We start from the raw sequence: 19,385 nt of genomic DNA on the forward strand, positions 1-19,385 counted from the left end.
ATTGCAGGCATCAGAGGATTTCCCCACTCTGCATTCTTTTCCCCCAAATGAGAGCTGGGTTAAGACAGAGCTCTTAAAAAAAAAAAAAGAAAGAAAAGAAAAAAAAGACAGAGCTCTTACTGGCAACTGGTATTTTGAAGACCAGTAACAACAGAACTTTCCCAAAGTTTTAAAAGTGTTTTCCCCTTTATTTAGATATAATACGTAAAAGTGAACAAATCTTGTGTTCAGCTTGATAAATTTTACTTACACACCATTCAGATCAATATATAGAACATTTCAACACTCCATAAATGGGGTTGCCTGGGGAGCCTCCAGGCTTAAGGGGCTCCCTTAAGCCCCTTTCTAGGCAGTTCCTGGACCCAACTCCCAAAGACTCTGCAGGGCGTTAAAGCATCTCAAAAGTTCAGCAGTAAAGATAATTTATATATATATATATATGTATTTTTTTTTTCTATTCCAATGCCTTTAAAAAAAAATGGACACTAGCCAGGCATTGTGCGGGTGCCTGTGGTCCCAGCTACTTGGGAGACCGAAGCAAGAGAATTGCTTAGGCCCAAGAGTTTGAGGTTGCTGTGAGCTGTGACGCCACGGCAGGGCAACATAGCGAGATTCTGTCTCAATAAATAAATACACACACTTTTAATTATGGAATAATTTTAGATTTACAGAAAAGTTACAAAGGTAGTATACCTTCCACACAATTTCTGCTAATGTTAACATTTTACATAATCATAGCACATTTGTCAAAATTAAAAATTAAGCTCAACTTTTTATTTGAATTTATAAATTTTTCACCAACATCCTTCATTTTGTTCCAGGAACCCATGCACAACACAAACCATGCAGACAGTTTCTCTGTTTTTTTTGTTTTTGTTTTTGAGACCCTGAGATTTTTTCTTTGTCGCTCTCGGTAGAGTGCCATGTTATTACAGCTCACAGCAACCTCCAGCTCTTAAGCTTAGGCGATTGTCTTGCCTCAACCTCCTGAGTAGCTGGGACCACAGGTGCCCGCCACAACGCCCAGCTATTTTTTGTTGCATTTGGCCGCGCCGGCTTTGAACCCGTCACCCTCGGTATATGGGGATGGCGCCCTACTTACTGAGCCACAGGCGCCGCCCAGAAACCCTGAGTTTTTTTTTTTTTTTTTTTTGTAGAGACAGAGTCTCACTGTACCGCCCTTGGTAGAGTGCCGTGGCGTCACACGGCTCACAGCAACCTCTAACTCTTGGGCTTACGCGATTCTCTTGCCTCAGCCTCCCAAGCAGCTGGGACTATAGGCGCCCGCCACAACGCCCGGCTATTTTTTTGTTGTTGCGGTTTGGCCGGGGCTGGGTTTGAACCCGCCGCCCTCAGCATATGGGGCCAGCGCCCTACTCACTGAGCCACAGGCGCCGCCCGAAACCCTGAGTTTTTAAGAGTACCGGTTAAGTATTTCATGGACTATCTCTCAATTGGAATCATGTTAGATTTGGGTTATGATTTTTCCTTCAAATCATATGCAAGATAAATACAGTGCTGTCAGTATGTCTAATCACTGTTGATATTGACCTTGGTCACTAGCCGAGGTAGTCTTTGTCAGGTGTTTCCACTGTAAAATTTCTTTCCTGTCCTTTCTACACCGCAGTCTTCGGAGGGAGGTAACTAGGCACAGCCCACACTTGAGGGTGCGTGGGAATTACTACACCCTTCTGGATTAGGCATTATTAGAATTCCTCTGGAAGGAAGATTTATCTCTTCTCCCTCATTTATTTATAATCAGTTGGGACGCCAGTATATTTTATACTCTAGATCAGCGGTTCTCCTGTCCTGAACCGTATTAAAGGGCCGCGGCATTACGAAGGTTGACAACCACTGCTCTAGGTCGTAACTTAATCCTATGTAATTAATTTTGCTCCTCAAGTTTGGCTGTTGTGAGGTCTTCTAGGCTAACCTCTGCGTCCTGTCCCAGCACGAGCTCCCCTCCCGTTTGCAGGGTGCTCCGGCCTCTGCTTCCACTTTCTGCGTCCCAGTTCTAGAGTCATCGCTCCTCTAAGAGCCTTTTCCCTTTTATTGCAGAGAGATATTCAGAAACGAAGATCAGGCGCTAATAATTTCTTAGCAGTAGAAAATCATGCCCGTAGTTAAGAAGAGCTGACAAACTTCTGGGTGCCCTCCTCCCCTTCCCAGTCCCAGACCGCCCCAACTCCTGTCTCCACTACAATTCCCGACAGGCCCCGCGCCTGGCGCATGCGCACCGCGGCAGTGACGTCACGGCGGCGGTGAGGTCACTGACGTGCGGCAATCCGGGGCCGAGGAGGCCGAGCTGCATCCTTTTTTTCCCCCGCCCTGGTTCGAGCGCTGCTGTCGGAGAGTTCTCTGGTAAATGTCCTCATTCGGTTCGGGAGACCTTAGCCCCTTCCCCCTCCGGAGCCTCTCCTAGAGCTGCCGAGCTCTCCCCGAGCTCTCCTTTGCCCAGTATCGCGCTTCTCCGAGCCCCTCCCCACCTTTTCCTACTCGCTCACCCTCCCCAGTGTGTCCCCGCCCTAACCTACCCTGGAATGGCGGGGCCGCGAGCCCTCTGAGTGGACTCTCTCCACCTTACCGGCCCCTGTCCAGCCACCCCTTTCTGCGGCGTCCCCCCACCTAGCCTCTTTTAGAGCGGTCCAGCCCCGAGCCCCACCTCTGCGGCCCCAGCGCCCTGCTTTCTTCCTGGCCACTCTTGAATCTCTACACGTCCACCTGCGGGATCTTCTGCTGCCCTCCTTCCGGCGTTTCTCGATCTCCACCCCTGCAGCCCCCTGCGGACCTCCTGCGGTTGGGTTTTCTCTTGGGTTTTCTCTGTTTCCTCCTGCCCGGAGGTCACCTCCTCCTTAGGAGACCGGAATGGCTTTAAGCTTTGCTCTCGAGTATGGGGCCCGCCCCCGCTTCATTTCACTTGTTTTTCTTTGTCTTTAGTTGTAGGTGCTTGGTGTATCCTATGTTTTTTCACGTTTAATTCTTTTACCCAGCTAGATTGAGAATTCTGGAGGTCAGGGATTTTTATTTCATGTTAGCATAGGTTGTTTTTCCCCCTTAAATATGAAGTGCAGAGCAGTTCACATAGAAGAGGGTTCTTAAATGAGCTAATCTTAGGATTCTGGTGTTTCAGAGAGAGCGGAGAAAGGAATGAGGTGTGAGACCTGGGGAACATTCATTAATTCAAAACGACACCGACTCCTGGTTTTAGGGAATCTTTCACCTTTTTTTTCATGCCTAGAAAATGGAGGAGCGCTAACAGCTAACAAGAGGAATATTCCATGGTCTTCTGTGGCCTTTGAGAGTACTATTGCCAATGCAGGAAGTGAGTTGTCTGAAGTTACATGGGGAGTTAGGATTTGAGCTGGGACTGTTTAACCGTTTACTTACAGCTCTCAACATTTGTTGAACAAATTAATGGCAAATCTGCAATGGGTGTATTTCCCTGATAGCCTGTGGGTGTGGAGGAATACCACTGTGACTAATTCCACTGTGGTGTTCTGGAGCCTTCGCTGGGCTGGTTTGTTGGACATTGATTGATAGGACTAGAGTTTGGGAAGAGACCATCTCTGGCTGGGCAGATGCTTTCTGGGCTTCCCTTGTGCTTGGTATTTACTGTGTGGTAGTGATCTCTTTTCCAGACTCTTTCCCCCTTTTTACACTCATCTCCCTGAGGGTATAGAAGTCCATCGTGTTTTACAGACCACATAGTGTCAAGACATTTTGTAGTGGTCTGTAAATGCTTACTGAAGGAGGCTGCAGGAGCTGTCCAACCTGACATCAGTTCTTTACTAACATTATATGTTAAGAGTGTTAGCACATTGTATAAGTAAGTTTCCTGATAACCTTAAGGATTATGAGTTTATGGAATGTGAATAGCAGCAATATAAAAAGGACAGATATCATTGTTACAGTAATATTATTCCTTGAGGAGACTCAAGTTTTTCTCACCTTGTGGCAGCTTTGCTACACTTCTCAGCTTACATTAATATTGATATTTATTTCTCCTTTCATCTGCCTTTCTTCTGTCTTACTGGGTATCTAAATAAATTAGAGAATTACTTCATTAGTGTCAGGAACTACCAAAAACTGCAAAGAGTAACCTTAAAAATTTTACACAAAAAGGGGCTAGTTGAACCCATCTTGTTTTACTGGTTGTATATTTACTTCTGAAGTTGATCTTGGAAATGGAAAATTGGACTTTCTTGCCTCTTTGCCTTCTTGGCCTGTTAGGTTTGTTATTATAAAGTGGTTCCCAGCTGGAAATGGCCACATGTGAACTTATCTCTAAATGCTGATGGGTCACTCCACCCTTCCTTCTGCCACTTCTGTTATTTTGAAATATACCTGGGACTTCTCTTTGACTGTACTGTGTTGAGGAAGAGAGACAGGTTTTATGCCTTTTCATGAGGAGTCTACTTTTATAGCTAGGAGAAGGAAATTAGAGGAACTGGGATATTGGGAAGAGTTAGCTGTAGACCTACATCTCTTAAAATCCTTAGACTCTTCATAGTGATGCCTTTTTGTATGCTAATAATTCACTGCTGGCACAGCTCCCCTTCAGGATGGGGACTGGTCACTGAAAGACCTACACTGGAGTAGAGGGTTAGACCCTCCCACTCCAGCCTTGTGGGAGAGGGGCTGATGGTTGAGTTGATCACCAGGTGCTAATGGTTTAATCAATAGAGAAAGGAACACTGTTTTTTTTTTTTTTTTTTTTTTTTTTGAGACAGAGTTTCACTTGGTCACCCTTGGTAGAGTACCGTGGCGACTTAGCTCACAGCAACCTCAAACTCTTGGGTTCAAGTGATCTTCTTGCCTCAGCCTCCCAAGTAACTGGGACTACAGGTGCCTGCCACAATGCCCAGCTATTTTTTAGATACGTGGGTCTCGCTCTGGCTCAGGCAATCCACCTGCCTGGGCCTCCCAGTGCTGGGATTATAGGCGTGAGCCACTGTGCCCAGCCTAGAAAAGCTTTGTTTTTGAGGAATGCAGGCCACCTTTGATTATAAGGACTAGAGAAGGTCGACATTATCAGTGAGCCTTTCCTTTTGGACTGTGGCCCTTGCTCAGAGCTAGAGTCTGGGAGGTTAATAAAAGAAGAGGACTAGAAGTTTAAGACTTCCACATAGGCTGGATGTGGTGACTCATGCCTGTAATTCTAGCACTCTGGGAGGCTGAAGCATGTGGATTGCTTGAGCTTAGGAGTTCCAGACCAGCCTGAGCAAGAGTGAGACACCCCTCCCCCCTGTTTCTACTAAAAATAGAAAAAAGCTAGCCAGGCATAGTAATCCCAGCTACTCTGAAGGCTGAGGCTAGAGGATTGCTGAAACCTATTTTCTGTTTCCTGGAAAAAAAAAAAAAGAAAAAAAGACTTCCACATATGAGGCTCCTCTAAGTGTGGCATCTCATTCCTCTGAGCTCTGCCTGCTGTAGTCAAGTGCAGAGCTTTCTCAGAGCATCTGCCACCTTGATATCTCTGCCATTGCTGGGGCAAAGTGCCCTAGCCTCACGTCTCCTACAGTCCCTGTGGCTGACTGTACTGCCTGATCTCCGAGAGGAATTCACAAGGTGATTTTTTTCCTTCCAACTTTTCTGCATACTGGCCTGTTAAGTTTCTGCTTAGCATATTCAAGTGACAAAAGTACATATTCCTTAGTAACAATCAGCGGATTGTTTCCTCCGAGTCATTTATCCCACGCAGCTTAAGTTTAGGTTGCCTTGAAGCCTGTTCCTACAAGAGTCTTCCCTGCTTCTCAGGTTTCAGTACACTTGAACCCTCAACTCAGAAGTCTAGTATTTTGTCTTAAGAAGGAAATTCTGACATCTTAGTAAACGCTACAAATATCACTTACTATTAACACAGTATTTGAATTATCCAATGAGGAAATGATATTACCATTATCAAAGTGTTTCAGCTTTTAAAAACCAATCTCCCTGCCCTCAGTTGTGTAGAATTGAGCCCACTTTGGAAGGTATGTCTTTTCTGTGACACATTTCACAGCATTATATCCTCTTTACTGAGGCTGCTTTTCAGTCTCAGTTGCTTTTAAGGAACTGTAATTATTACTTTGAATTTGACACTCAGGACACTCCTGTCACAGTTTGGCCATTAGATGCCCTTTCTTCAGCTGGTTGGCTTTCTTTATCCTTTCTAAAGGCTCTCTCAAAAGCATCTTTGCTTTTAAGAATAAGACATCTTAGAGCCATCTCGAGGTATCCTGTCCCTAAGTTGTAGCCAGCTCATTTTCAAGGAGTGCTGGCTCCTTTCAGAGGAGACTGGTGTAGAGATAAAAGTCTCTGGCAGCAGATCATGCCTGAGATTGTGCCATGTAATGACTGAAGGTAGACAGATGGTACAAGATAAGAAGTTATTTGAGTCAGCAGAGCAATTACCCTCTTTCAAAAAATCATGAGTTTCTGTTGCTAATACCAGTTCAAAGTTCTTTTCTGTCTTGTATTCTGATGATTTTTCCTTTCTCTAATTGTTTTGAACTACAGTAGAACCACCTCTTTAAGTTGACCTAATTCTCATAGACTGGACATGTATTATGCCTGTATCAAGTGCAATAACTGGTCAACACATGGAGGTGGACAACTTAAGGAACTAGGGTCCGATATATACATGTGGTGCATGTTCAGTTTGTGAAAATAGGTCAACCTGAGGAGGTGGTCAGTATAGCGAGGTGGTCAACTGTAGAGGGTCTAGTGAATTTTATATAGGAACACTAAAGATATGTTTATAATGTCCTCTAGATACAGAAGGTTTTTTTTTTTATGTTGTTTTTTATTTTTTGAGATAGTGTCTTGTTCTGTTGCCCAGGCTGGAGTGCAATAGCCTCATCATAACTCACTGTACCCTCAAACTCCTGGGCTTAAGTGAGCCTCTTGCTTTGGCTTCCCAAGTAGCTGAGACTACAGGCACAGCCACCATGCCTGGCTAATTTTTCTATTTCTTTGTAGAGATGGGGGGTCTCATTCTTGCTCAGGCTGGTCTTTTTTTTTTTTTTAATTATGAGTATGTAGTAGTTGTATATATTTATAATTTATAGGGTACATATGATGTATTGACACAAGCATACAATATGAATTAATCAAATCAGGGTAATGGGGTATCTATCACCTCAGCATTTGTCATTTCAGTGATAAACATTGGAACGTTCCAGGTCCACTCATTTAGTTACTTTGAAATACACCTTCATTGTTGATTATAGTCACTTTGTTGTGTTACCAAATATTGTTCCTTTTAACTATGTTTTTGTACCCATTAACTTTCCCTGCTTTATTACCTCTCCCCATTCCCAGCTTCTGGTAACTATCTTCTCTTCATGAGGTCAGTCGTTTTTAATATTTAACTTCCACATATAAGTGAGAGCATGAGAGATTTGTCTTATTTCACTTAATGTGGTGTTCTCCATTTCCATCCATGTTGTTGCAAATGGCAGGATTTCATTTTTTTTTTTTTTTTTTTGCTGGGGTCAGGTTTGAACCCGCCACCTCTGGTATATGGAGCTTGTGCCCTACTCCGTGAGCCACAGGCGCTGCCCCAGGATTTCATTTTTTATGGCTATATGATATTCCGTTGTGTTTATGTGCCCTTTTTTTTTTTTTTTTTGTTTTTGAATCTTGACTCAAGTGGCCTGGAATGGATTTCCTAGCCTGCTGTCCAGTTTCTCCTTGCCACTCTGAGACCTTCACCCAAGCCCCACCTGAGGGAAACACCAAGGAAAACATAGGCGATATCTAGTGAAAGGACATCTGCCTGGCAGCCCATCTTGTGCAGCAGTGCTCCTCTTGTGTGGCACGTTGTCTGTGGCTCATTTTTTGAGGCATAAATAACATTACAGTAAATATCTTTATACGTATGTTGGTGAATCTCTGCACAGATGTCAGCAAGGCACATTGTTAGTAATGGAACTTTGCTGGATCAAAGTTCTAAATCTGGCTCGGCGCCTGTAGTTCAGCTGTTAGGGTGCCAGCCACATACAGTGGGCCTGGCAGGTTCGAACCCAGCTTGGGCCTGCCAAATAATGATGACAACTACAACAAAAAAAATAGCCGGGCGTTGTAGTGGGTACCTATAGTCCCAGCTACTTGGGAGGCTGAGGCAAGAGAATCGCTTAAGCCCAAGAGTTTGAGATTGCTGTGAGCTGTGACATCATAGCACTCTACCCAGAGTGACATAGTGAGACCCTGTCTCAAAAAAAAAAGAAAAAAGTACTGTATCTGGACTCTCAAAGCTGTGGTAGATTTTGTTGAATTTCCCTCCAGAAAGGTTGTGGCTGGTATCTTTTCTTATCTTTTCTGCTTACTCAGGTGTACAGAGTTTTTGATTTGTGTCTACCTGATAGGTAAAATTGTTAACTCTATATTTTGATTTTTATCTGTTGAATTGAGAGAGAAACTGAGTTCTTAGGAGTTTTTGGCCATCTTATTTCTTTTTTTGTGAATCACCAAATGATTGCCTTTTCTTTTTTTTTTTTTTTTTTGCGGTTTTTTTTGGCTGGGGCTGGGTTTGAACCTGCCACCTCCGGCATATGGGTTGGGCGCCCTACTCCTCTGAGCCACAGGCGCCGCCTGATTGCCTTTTCTTATAGTGAGCTTTGTAAGTAAAGAAAATAGATCACCATATGGTTGTCAGTATTTCTTCTAATTTGTCATTGGTTTTTTGCCTTTTTTCCTTATAGATTTTTATTTTTGTGTAGTTGAATTTATCAACCTTTTCTCGATAACTTCTGGTTTTCTTCCCTAACCTGGCCATTCTGCCTGTTGCCACTAGTGCAGCACACTGGGCCACGTAGACCCCCACTGGGCATGCTAGGGGGTGAAGCTGTAGCAGCCTGGCCCCAGAGCTGTAGGACACGGGCATGCTGTGAGGAGGTCCAGGTTATTGACAGAGCTAAATCTTAGCTAAATCCCTAGCTCTGTTCCACGTCTATTGAGCAGAGTTAAGCTCAGTGAGGTGTGCAGGGTGGTGAGGCTGAAGCCTCGAGTGCGGAGGGGCGGAGGGGCGGGGTATGGACACCAGCTGTAGTATTGAGTAAATGCCAGGTGGCTGGTGAGGTGAAATGGCTTTGGGCCCTTCCTCACCTGACACTGAAAGAGATTATGATTGAGATTGAGACCCCACATGGTGTTATCATTCTGGGTGTGATTTTGAACCTACCTGTTCTGTCCTGTAGGTGAAGAGATGGCGTTTGTCAAGAGTGGGTGGTTGCTGCGACAGAGTGAGTATGGGATCCACGACTGCATCCAGCTCTACCTTAGGGTGCATCTTTGTTTCTGTTTGCTGAAATAGATGACATTTAAAAACAAATCATAAGGCGCGGCACCTGTAGCTCAGCGGCTAAGGCACCAGCCACATACACCTGAGCTGGGGGGTTCGAATCCAGCCTGGGCCTACCAAACAATAATGACGGCGGCAACCAAAAAATAGCCGGGCATTGTGGTGGGTGCCTGTTGTCCCAGCTACTTGGGAGGCTGAGGCAGGAGAATCGCTAGAGCCCAGGAGTTGGAGGTTGCTGTGAGCTGTGATGCCACAGCAGTCTACCGAGGGTGACAGCTTGAGGCTCTGTCTCCCTCCAAAAAAAACCAAACAAAACAAATCATAAAGTCTTATTATCAATGTTGGTGCCCTGATTTCCTCTTGGATGATTTTAGAGCTTGGTGAACTGTTTGTGCACACATGGAACTCCCCGTTGGTTGCCCAGTGGACAGAAACCAGGAAGTGATGGCAATTCTTGCTTATTTCTCCTGCTAGCTGCTTATTACTCATGGTTGACCTGAGACTGCCTGAATCTAATCATGCCCAGCTGATAACGTCGGCTTGGGGGTACTGGGCTCTTTGCCTCATTTTGGGATTGAGCAGTGACTCAGATTCTGAAATAATGTAATCTTTGTGATTATGTGGATTGACCGGAGGGAATGAGCTTTTCTAGAACCAGAACTTTTGTATCTCCAAAAGGACTTCAGAGAAGTGACTCAATTCCGGGGCAGTGCCTGTGGCTCAAAGGAGTAGGGCGCCAGCCCCATATAGTGGGGGAGGCAGGTTCAAGCCTGGCCCCAGCCAAAACTGCAAAAAAAAAAGAGAAGAGACTCAATTCCTTATTCCTTGGATTGAAATGTACTTTGCTCAGCTCGTCTGTGTGGGCCTTTCATGTACTGTCTGCTTATCTCTCTGAGGCTGCTACTCCATGTACTCTTGCTTTAACACAAGAACCAGTTCAGGGAAAAGTGACTTACATCAGGTGGTGCCTGTGGCTCAGTAGGTAGGGTGCCAGCCCCATATACCGAGGGTGGCAGGTTCAAACCCGGCGCCGGCCAAACTGCAACAACAACAACAAAATAGCCAGGTGTTGTGGCAGGCTCCTGTAGTCCCAGCTACTCCGGAGGCTGAGGCAAGAGAATTGCCTAAGCCCTGGAGTTGGAGGTTGCTGTGAGCTGTGATGCCACGGCACTCCACTGAGGGTGATAGAGTGAGACTGGCTGGAAAAAAAAAAAGAAAAGTGACTTACATCATTTGTGTTTGGTAAAAAACTGAACACCTACTGTTTATTGGTCAGAGATATGAAGTTAGCTAGACTTGAGTATAGCAGTAAAGAATCAATTGCATTTCTTAGATGGTTTATAAAAACTATTATTTATGGCTGGGTGCTGTAGCTCACTTCTGTAATTCTAGCACTCTGGGAGGTAGAGGTAGGAGATCCCATTGGCTCAGGAATTCGAGACCAGCCTGATCAAGAGTGAGACCCTGTCTCTGAAAAGTAGAAAAATTAGCCGAGTGTTGTAGTACTCACCTGTAGTTCTAGCTGCTTAGGAGGCTGAGGCAAGAAGATTGTTTGAGCCCAGGAGTTAGAGGTTGCTGTGAGTGAGGCTGACACCATGGCACTCTAATCTGGGCTACAGAGTGAGACTTTGTTTCAAAAAAAAAAAACAAACCCAAGAAACAAAAAAAACCCCATAGTGAACAATTCTATGTTTCTCATCTCATCAGTGCTTAATGTGGTGATACTCACAAAATAGATGTCCTTTAAACAACTGGCACAGATTTTTTCAGTGACCTGGTTCATTTTTCAGAAGTGTATGTTCAGAAATTTTGTAACCCCATCCATGGATGTATGGGTTGATTTTCCTTTGCTGAAAGCAGAAGTATCAATCCCATTAGAATTGAAGTAAGATATATTGTGTTTCCTTGGGTCACAGAGCTGCAGACATACACACGTAGTTATATGCAGGCAAAGCAATTGCCAGGACTTTTCCTACCATTGCCACATAGACCCTTGGGACCCAGTATTTGACTTCTGCAGGACAGCCTGATTTGGTATTTTACAGCTAGGGTTTTGATGGTAGGTGAGATACTTGGGTAGAACTCCCTGACTGGTGATTCTGCCTGTGTGTGGCTGCTTGGTAGTTTCTGCACAGCTCAGGTGCTGCCAGTCAAAAGGATGCTGGGTCTGTCCTATTGGTCAGTTTGGGCAAGTGCTGTGGCAGTCCCTCTGGGGGAGGAGGATGCCTGATGCTGGCAGGAAGGCTGGATGTTGCTTGTTTGGTTGAGAGCAGTAGCAGGCATGGGAGTGTAAAGGGAATGGAGTTTGTGCATGCTGGCCAAGAACAGGGTGGGATGTGCAGTAAGGAAGGGTGCAGGGCGACCTGGAGTTAAACTGGCCTCTTACTCTCTGGCAGGGGTTTTCCTTTTTAACAGACAAGGAAATTACAGCTTTATAAAGCTAAATGTCTGCTCTAAGATTACAAATGAAGGGGTGAATTCTCTCAAACTGACAGAAATGTATGAAGTGATACGATGGGCACAGCGTGAGAGTAGGGGCCCTTGGTCTGGGTTCAGTGTCCTGCTGTGTTCATTCGTCCGCTTCTGAGCCTTTCTCTGTACCTGCATCAAGAAGGCAGATGCGGACCCCTTCTACCCCGGGGGCTTCCTATAAGGGAAATGTTAAGAGAGAGTACACATGACAGCTCTTAAGAATAAAGAATTCAGTATTTTTCCAAGAGAGGAAGGTGGTATTTTTAATTGCACATAGAGACTTTATAGTCCAGCATTTCTGATAATTTAGCAAATTTAGACTGGGTGTGGTGGCTTACACCTGAATCCTAGCACTCTGGGAAGCCGGGTGCATTGCCCTGAGCTCATAGATTCGAGACTAGCCTAGCAAGAGTGAGACTCCATCTCTAAAAAAAAATAGCTGGGTGTTGTGATGGGCACCTGTAGTCCCAGCTACTTGAGAGGCTGAGGCAAGGGAATCACTTGAGCCCAAGAGTTGGAGGTTGCTGTGAGCTATGATGCCATAGCACTCTACCCAGGGCAACAAAGTGAGAATCTGTCTAAAAAAAAAAATTAGCAAATTTAGTTAGATACTAGGAAAGTTATAAAAGTTTAAAGTTTACCCAATTATAGCCTAAGAATATGGGGAAAGGGAGAGGAGGAGAGGGGGGAAGATGAGTGGAGGCAAGATATGGTGGGACCACATTTACCGTGCAGCCTACAAGGGAACATGTGAAACTTACTAAGTGTAGAATATAAATGTCTTAACACAATAACTAAGATAATGCCAGGAAGGCTATGTTAACCAGTGTGATGACAATATTTCAAATTATATATAAAACCAGCACGTGGTACCCCATGATTGCATTAATGTACACGGCTATGATTTAATAAAAAAAAAGTTTAAAGTTTAGTTCTATATGGGGAATTAAATGTTTGTTAGATGTGTTTCATTTGTTCAACAGAAAGGTGTTTTTTAAAAACTTTTAAAATAAAAAAAAAACTTTTAAAATAGGCCAGACACAGTGGCCTGGAATCACACATGTAATTCTTTTGGGAGGCTGAAGTGGGAAAAAAATCACTTGAAGCTAGTAGTTCAAGACCAGTTCAGACCCTATCTCTAGAAAACATTATTTATTTATTTATTTATTTTTTGAGACAGACCCTGAAGTTTCACCGTGGGTAGAGTGCTGTGGCATTACAGCTCACAGCAACCTCCAACTCCTGGGCTTAAGTGATTCTCTTGCCTCAGCCTCCCAAGTAGCTGGGACTACAGGCGCCCACCACAACGCCTGGCGGTTTTTTGGTTGCATCTGTCGTTGTTCGGTGGGCCCAGACTGGATTCGAACCTACCAGCTCAGGTGTATGTGGCTGGTGTGTTAGCCACTTGAGCCACAGGCACTGAGCCAGAAAACATTTTTTAAATTAGCTGGGTGTGATGGATGCTTATAGTCCCAGCTATTTGGGAGTCTGAGGCAGAAGGATCTCCTGACTCCAGGAATTTGAAGTTTTAGTGAGGCGTGATCATGCCCCTGTATTCTAGCACAGACAATAGAGTGAGACGCTGTTCCAAGGGAAAAAGAAGGTTTTGGGTATTCTTAGTTTGCAGCCTTTAGGTATCTTTGTGTTGCATGTGGCCTGGGTATGGTGTGGGTGGTCAGGGCATCAGGGTCTGTTTTCACTTCTTTTGGGTGGACTGGTTTGGAGAATTCTATGCAAGTATGTCGAGGGGGTCAGGGGAAAGTTGCATTTCTTCCATGAGTTAGAGATCAAAGTCCTCGGTCTTTTGGTTCAGCTTGGTGCTATGGTACATACCTGTAGTCCCAGTTACTCAGGAGACGGAGATGGGAGGATTGCTTGGAGGCTATAACGTGGTATAAAGTTGGAAAACTTCAGCTTTAGTTATCCTCATAGCCACCGTACTCCAGCCTGGTCAATATAGCAAGACCCTGTCTCATAAAAAAAAGTCAAAGTGGTAATGGAAATTGAGAGGAAAGAAACCCCATTTTTTTTCAGGTACTATTTTGAAACGCTGGAAGAAGAATTGGTTTGATCTGTGGTCGGATGGTCACCTGATCTATTATGATGACCAGACCCGTCAGAGTATCGAGGACAAGGTCCACATGCCCGTGGACTGCATCAACATCCGCACGGGGCACGAATGTCGGGGTAAGCTGGCTTGCCCTGGCCGACCTCCATCATCTGTCTTCCCCAGCCTCCCATTCTTGGTGAGAGCTGGATCCTCTTTCCTGTTCTGCTTTCATTAACAGACTGAAGAAAGTCTCTGAGAGGGGCATCCACTGGTGGACTCCAGGCCCAAATGGTTGGGGCAGATACAGTCCCCTCCTGCATTATTTCCACCAGTCCTTGTACTTCTCTTATTGAGAGGGATCCAGAGTGGTGGGCATCCTAAGAAGGATGAGGCCACCCTAGGCCATGTTAAACTGGGATCTGTTTGATGGTAACGCCAGTTGGTTTCTTAAAATCTGTGATGTATGTTTCTAGAGTTATTCCTTACTTTCATTTTGTGTATGTGCTGCTGAAGTGTGCACTCCTTATATTCGTTTTGAAGGAATAAATGCTGTGGATGGAAGTCTTCTTTGCAGCTAGTTGCCTTGCTGTGTTTTCTGTTCTCTTGGGTAGGCCATGGGTTCTTAGATGTAGCACTTGATTTATTGTTCAGTCCTTTGCTTATCGAAGCTGTTAGGTCTTAGAATATGTAAGAAGAAATCCTTTAAAAAATCTTTTATTCTGTTTTTTTTTTTTTAATAGATACTCAGCCTCCAGAAGGGAAATCTAAAGACTGTATGCTGCAGATTGTTTGCCGAGATGGGAAAACTGTCAGTCTTTGTGCAGAAAGTACAGATGATTGTTTGTAAGTTTTGGTTTCTTATGTGTTTAATTTAAAATGTATTTTCTGTTTTAACTTTAAGTTATCAGGAAGGGAAAAGAATGGGAGTGGAGTTTTCCTTTGGGCAGCAGAATAAGGGACTCTGCGCATGTGAGAGAAATGTGACAGGGCTTCTCCTGATTCTGGTTTCTGCCCCTCTAGGACTGCCTGGGCCCATCCCATTGTGCTGAAAGTGGCAGGAAGGAAGAGCAGTCTCTCTGCTCTCTTTTTTCATTATTAGATTCACACTGGGTAATGGGCATAGTGGAATGATTTCTTAAATCTTGGTCTTTTTATGTAAATGTCTTTTTTAAAAGCCCCCACAACTGTATTATGCAGCTTTTTCCCTTCTTTGGTGGTCCTTGCTCCATCTGCCATCTCTGAGAAAAGGATTGGGGAAACCCAACATTATTTATCCTATTAATTTTGGCATTAATGTTTGATCAGAATCTTGAAAACACTGAATAAAAGTTGAGGAAAAGAATTTTTTTTTTCTGTCCACTTTGTACCACTTCAGTTTGGTAACTCTGGATGTTGTGAGAAATCAGTAACAGGTTACTGACATAATCGTACATGTGTGATATTTTCATAAAATCCTATAGACCAGTGGTTCTCAGCCTGTGGGTTGCGACCCCTTTTGGAGTCAAACGACCCTTTCACAGGGGTCGCCTAAGACCATCCTGCATATACGAAAATCATTTTATGGTTGGGGGTCACCACAGCATGAGGAACTGTATTAAAGGGTCGCGGCATTAGGAAGGTTGAGAACAACTGCTGTAGACCATTTGTCAGTGCCTATCCTGCGTTCATAATCCATACTCATCCTCATTATTAGAGTTATTCCATGCCACACTCTAGGGTTTATTTTAAATTCCAGAAGTAGCTTTTTTACACTGTTCTGATTTGTATTGGTGACTCTTAAATGGCACATTCTGGAAGAGTTGGGGGGCTTTCTAGAGAATGGTGGAGAAGTGACCACGTGTCAAGCTCATTTGCTACTCCTTAAATTGAAGCTCTGTTACTACCGTTTAAGAATTTAAATTAACACATGTTGAACATTCACACTGGTCACTGAGTTAGCTGCCTTTACAGATGATATGTAATCCCCACCATGTCTTACAAGGTGATTGCTGTTCCTATTGTTACAAAAAATTGAGGCATAGAGAGGTTCAATAATTTCTGTATCAGGCTTGGCGCCCTTGGCACAGTGGTTATGGTGCCAGCCACATGCACCGAGAGTGGCGGGTTCAAACCTGGCCTGGGCCAGCTAAACAACGACAACTGCAACCAAAAAAAAAAAAAAAAAAAAAATAGCCGAGGTTTGTGGCAGCACCTGAAATTCCACCTACTTGGGAGGCTGAGGCAAGAGAATCGCTTAAGCCCAAGAGTTTGAGGCTGCTGTGAGCTGTGACGCCATGGCACTCTACTCAGGGTGACAGCTTGAGACTCTGTCTTAAAAAAAAAAAAAGTAATAATTTCTGGATCAGTTTTTTAATGCTCCTGTAATAAATTGCCACAAACTTAGTGGCTCCAAATAATACAAATTTATTATATTTCTGGAAGTCAGAAGTCTCACTGGTCATGAAGTATCTGTAGCACCATATTCTCTCTGGAGGTGTTGTGTCTAGGAATTCCATAAAGACCACACTGCCAGCCAAGTTAAATTTAAAGAGGAGTCCTTTTATTAAAGAGCTGGCCAGTGACTGCCTCAATATCTCAAAATAGGGTTTCTGAGAGCAGCCCCGAGTGCTTAAAGGGTCAGGTTTTTAAGGCACGCAGGCTGTCCGGGTGCATCCGGGTAGGGTAATAAGCAAGCATTGTACAGAAGCAGAATTTTGCAGTTAGTCATACGTCTTACATTTTTTTTTTTTTTTTTTTTTTTTGAGAGGCAGAGTCTTACATTTTTGTTTTAATATTTTCCCCCCATACATCTTAGTTTCAGTACTTTTCCCCCGTACATCTTAGTTCTAGTATTTTTCCTACCTGGTATTGTTTAAAAGTCAGTCCGGGAACAGTTGGTACCTTCCAGTCTGCTTCCCAGGGAGTTAGCCAAGCAAGAAACTTGGAGTGAACTAGAAGCAAGAAATTAATTCCCATTTATCTTGGGAGTGAACTAGACTTATTTCTTTCTTTCTTTTGTTTTTTCGAAAGCTTGCAGTCCAGAAATTTGCCAGGAGTTAACTGGTATTTTTCTATTACAGCCTAGGCCTGACACCTTTCTGGCTTAGCCTAGGCCCACTAGGCCTAACAGAGGCTCTAGGGAAGAATCTGTTTCTTTGCTTTTTCCAGCTTCTAGAGACCTTCTGCATTCCTTGGTTTACTCTATCCTCATTGCCTGCAACAGCAGGCCAGGTCTTCTCAAGCTGCTGTCTTTGGCTCTCTGCACCCAGGAAAGGTTTTATATTTTTAAGGACTTGTAATTAGTTTGCCTTTCCTGGATATTCCAGGGTAATCTCCCCATCTCAAGTTCTTTAACCTTAATTCTAGCTATGGAGTACCTTTTGCCATATAAAATAACATGTTCATATGTGCTGGGGTTTGGGCCATGAACATCTTCTGCCGCCATGTTTTCTGAGGCACTAGGGTTGATCGACTAGACTCAGGGTTTAAACCTCTGTCTCCAAAGCCCTTTGTCTTTTACTGCTCTGCTCTGCTCTGCTGTGGCCTGAGATGTCACATGCATGAAAAATTTTTTTTGTTGTTTTTTGACACAGAGTTTTATTATGTCATAATAGACTATAGCTCACAGCAACCTCAAACTCTTGGGCTTAAGCGATTCTCTTGCCTCAGCCTCCCAAGTAGCTGGGACTACAAGCGCCCGCCACAATGCCTGGCTAATTTATTTTTGTTGTTGTTGTAGTTGTCATTGTTGATTTTAGCTGGCCAGCGCTGGGTTCAAACCCTTCAGCCTCAGTGTGTGTGGCTGATGCCCTATCCACTGAGCTACAGGCATTGCCGTGGATGAAATGTTTTTTAAGTAATGATGCAAAAAATATCTAGCTCTAGAATTTTGGAGTATTTTAACAAAATGTGGGAGATTTTCTTGTAGTAGAGGGAGAAGAGGTAGAGATATGCTAAAGGGCTGGCTTTGTTTGGCTGAGAAGAATGAATGAGTGGGCCAGTTCTTAACCTAGGTGGGAAAGTAGAGGCTTACTTATGTGTCAATTTTTAAGGGCACAAATTAGGGAGGATAGAAATGGAGATTAATACTTTCTTTTTTTTTTTTTTTTAACTAGAAGAATAGGAAAGAACAGAAAATAATCCTCATGAAAAGAAAAAGAAGCACTAGGAAAACTTGATATAGCCCAACAGGCAATGATTTGGCAGCAGTTAGGCTGGCAGTATCGGTAATCTCAATAAATGTGAGTTGGTTAAATTCCCTTTAAAAAGAATAAGATCTGAGCTGGGCATGGTGGTTCACACCTGTAATCCTAGCACTCCTGTAGGCCAAAGGACATGAATTATCTGAGTTCAGGAGGTCGAGACCAGCCTGAGCAAAAGTGAGACCTTGTCTCCACTAAAAGCTGGGCATTGTGGCAGGTGCCTGTAGTCCCAGCTTCTCTGGAGGCTGAGGCAAGAGGATCACTTAAACGCAAGAGTTTAAAGTTGCTATGAACTATGATGCCATGGCATTATACCCAGAGTAACAGAGTGAGACTCTATCTCAAAAAAAAAAAAAAATAAAATAAAAGAATTAAGATCTGGCGGCGCCTGTGGCTCAGTGAGTAGGGCGCCGGCCCCATATGCCGAGGGTGGCGGGTTCAAACCCAGCCCCGGCCAAACTGCAACAAAAAAATAGCCGGGCGTTGTGGCGGGCGCCTGTAGTCCCAGCTGCTCGGGAGGCTGAGGCAGCAGAATCACGTAAGCCCAAGAGTTAGAGGTTGCTGTGAGCCGTGTGACGCCACGGCACTCTACCGAGGGCGGTACAGTGAGACTCCGTCTCTACAAAAAAAAAAAAAAAAAGAAAAAGAGAATTAAGATCTGAGATTGGGCAGAAAATATATCCAGCTGTATTTTCTATTAACAAGAAAAACACTTGAAGTAAAATGACACAGAAAGGTTAAGAAGTAAAAAATAAGAGGTTGTTATTTTCTGGGGCTTCTGTCACAAAATGCCACACATGTGACAAGATCGACAGAAATTCATTCTCATAGTCTGGAGGCTGTGGGCAGAATCTTTCTTTGCCTCTTCCTGGCTTCTGGTGGTGGTGGTAATCCATGGTGTTCTTGGCTGGTGCTGCATCCCTCCAGTCTCTACCTCTGTGACACTTGGCTTTCTTCCTCGTGTCTGTGTCCAAATTCCTCTCTTATGAAGGACACCAGTCATGCTGGATTAAGGGCCCACTTTCGTTCAGTATGACTTTATCTTAATTTAATATCTGCAAAGACCTTATATCCAAATGAGGTCATATTTGTAGGGACTGGGGTTTCATGTCTTTGCAGGCAGACACAATACAACCTGTAATAGAGAACTCTTGAGGGAAGATGCTGAAGTCAATTATATCATATCCCCCACCTGCCTAGTGAAATGATGAAAACATTTCATGGCAGCAGCCACAAAAGGAAGTTTGATTTCCAAGAAAAAACTACAAACAGGCTGGACACCATGGCTCATGCCTATAATCCTAAAACTCTGGGAGGCTGAAGACGGATGGATTGCTTGAGGTCAGGAATTTGAGACCAGCCTGAGCATGAGTGAAACCCTCTGTCTCTAAAAACTAGC

The 19,385-nt window shown here is 44.0% G+C and overlaps 1 protein-coding gene across 3 annotated transcripts in view; it reads left to right on the forward strand.

Moving 5' to 3' along the window:
• Positions 1-2,259: 2,259 nt before the first annotated feature.
• The window catches only part of PLEKHB2 (pleckstrin homology domain containing B2), a 28,451-nt gene continuing 11,325 nt past the window's right edge, over positions 2,260-19,385 (forward strand). For 2 of the 3 annotated variants that reach the window (XM_053596962.1, XM_053596964.1), the window contains exons 1-4: positions 2,260-2,361; positions 9,180-9,224; positions 13,790-13,942; positions 14,546-14,648. In XM_053596962.1, the coding sequence (XP_053452937.1) occupies positions 9,188-9,224; positions 13,790-13,942; positions 14,546-14,648 (293 nt within the window). In that variant the 5' untranslated portion in view covers positions 2,260-2,361; positions 9,180-9,187. Of the gene's footprint in view, positions 2,362-8,582; positions 8,603-9,179; positions 9,225-13,789; positions 13,943-14,545; positions 14,649-19,385 lie in introns of those variants that run through there. The other variant, XM_053596963.1, reaches the window with a different exon arrangement.

The sequence above is a fragment of the Nycticebus coucang genome, chromosome 7 (genome assembly GCF_027406575.1).
Source record: "Nycticebus coucang isolate mNycCou1 chromosome 7, mNycCou1.pri, whole genome shotgun sequence".
NCBI classification, from domain to species: domain Eukaryota; kingdom Metazoa; phylum Chordata; class Mammalia; order Primates; family Lorisidae; genus Nycticebus; species Nycticebus coucang.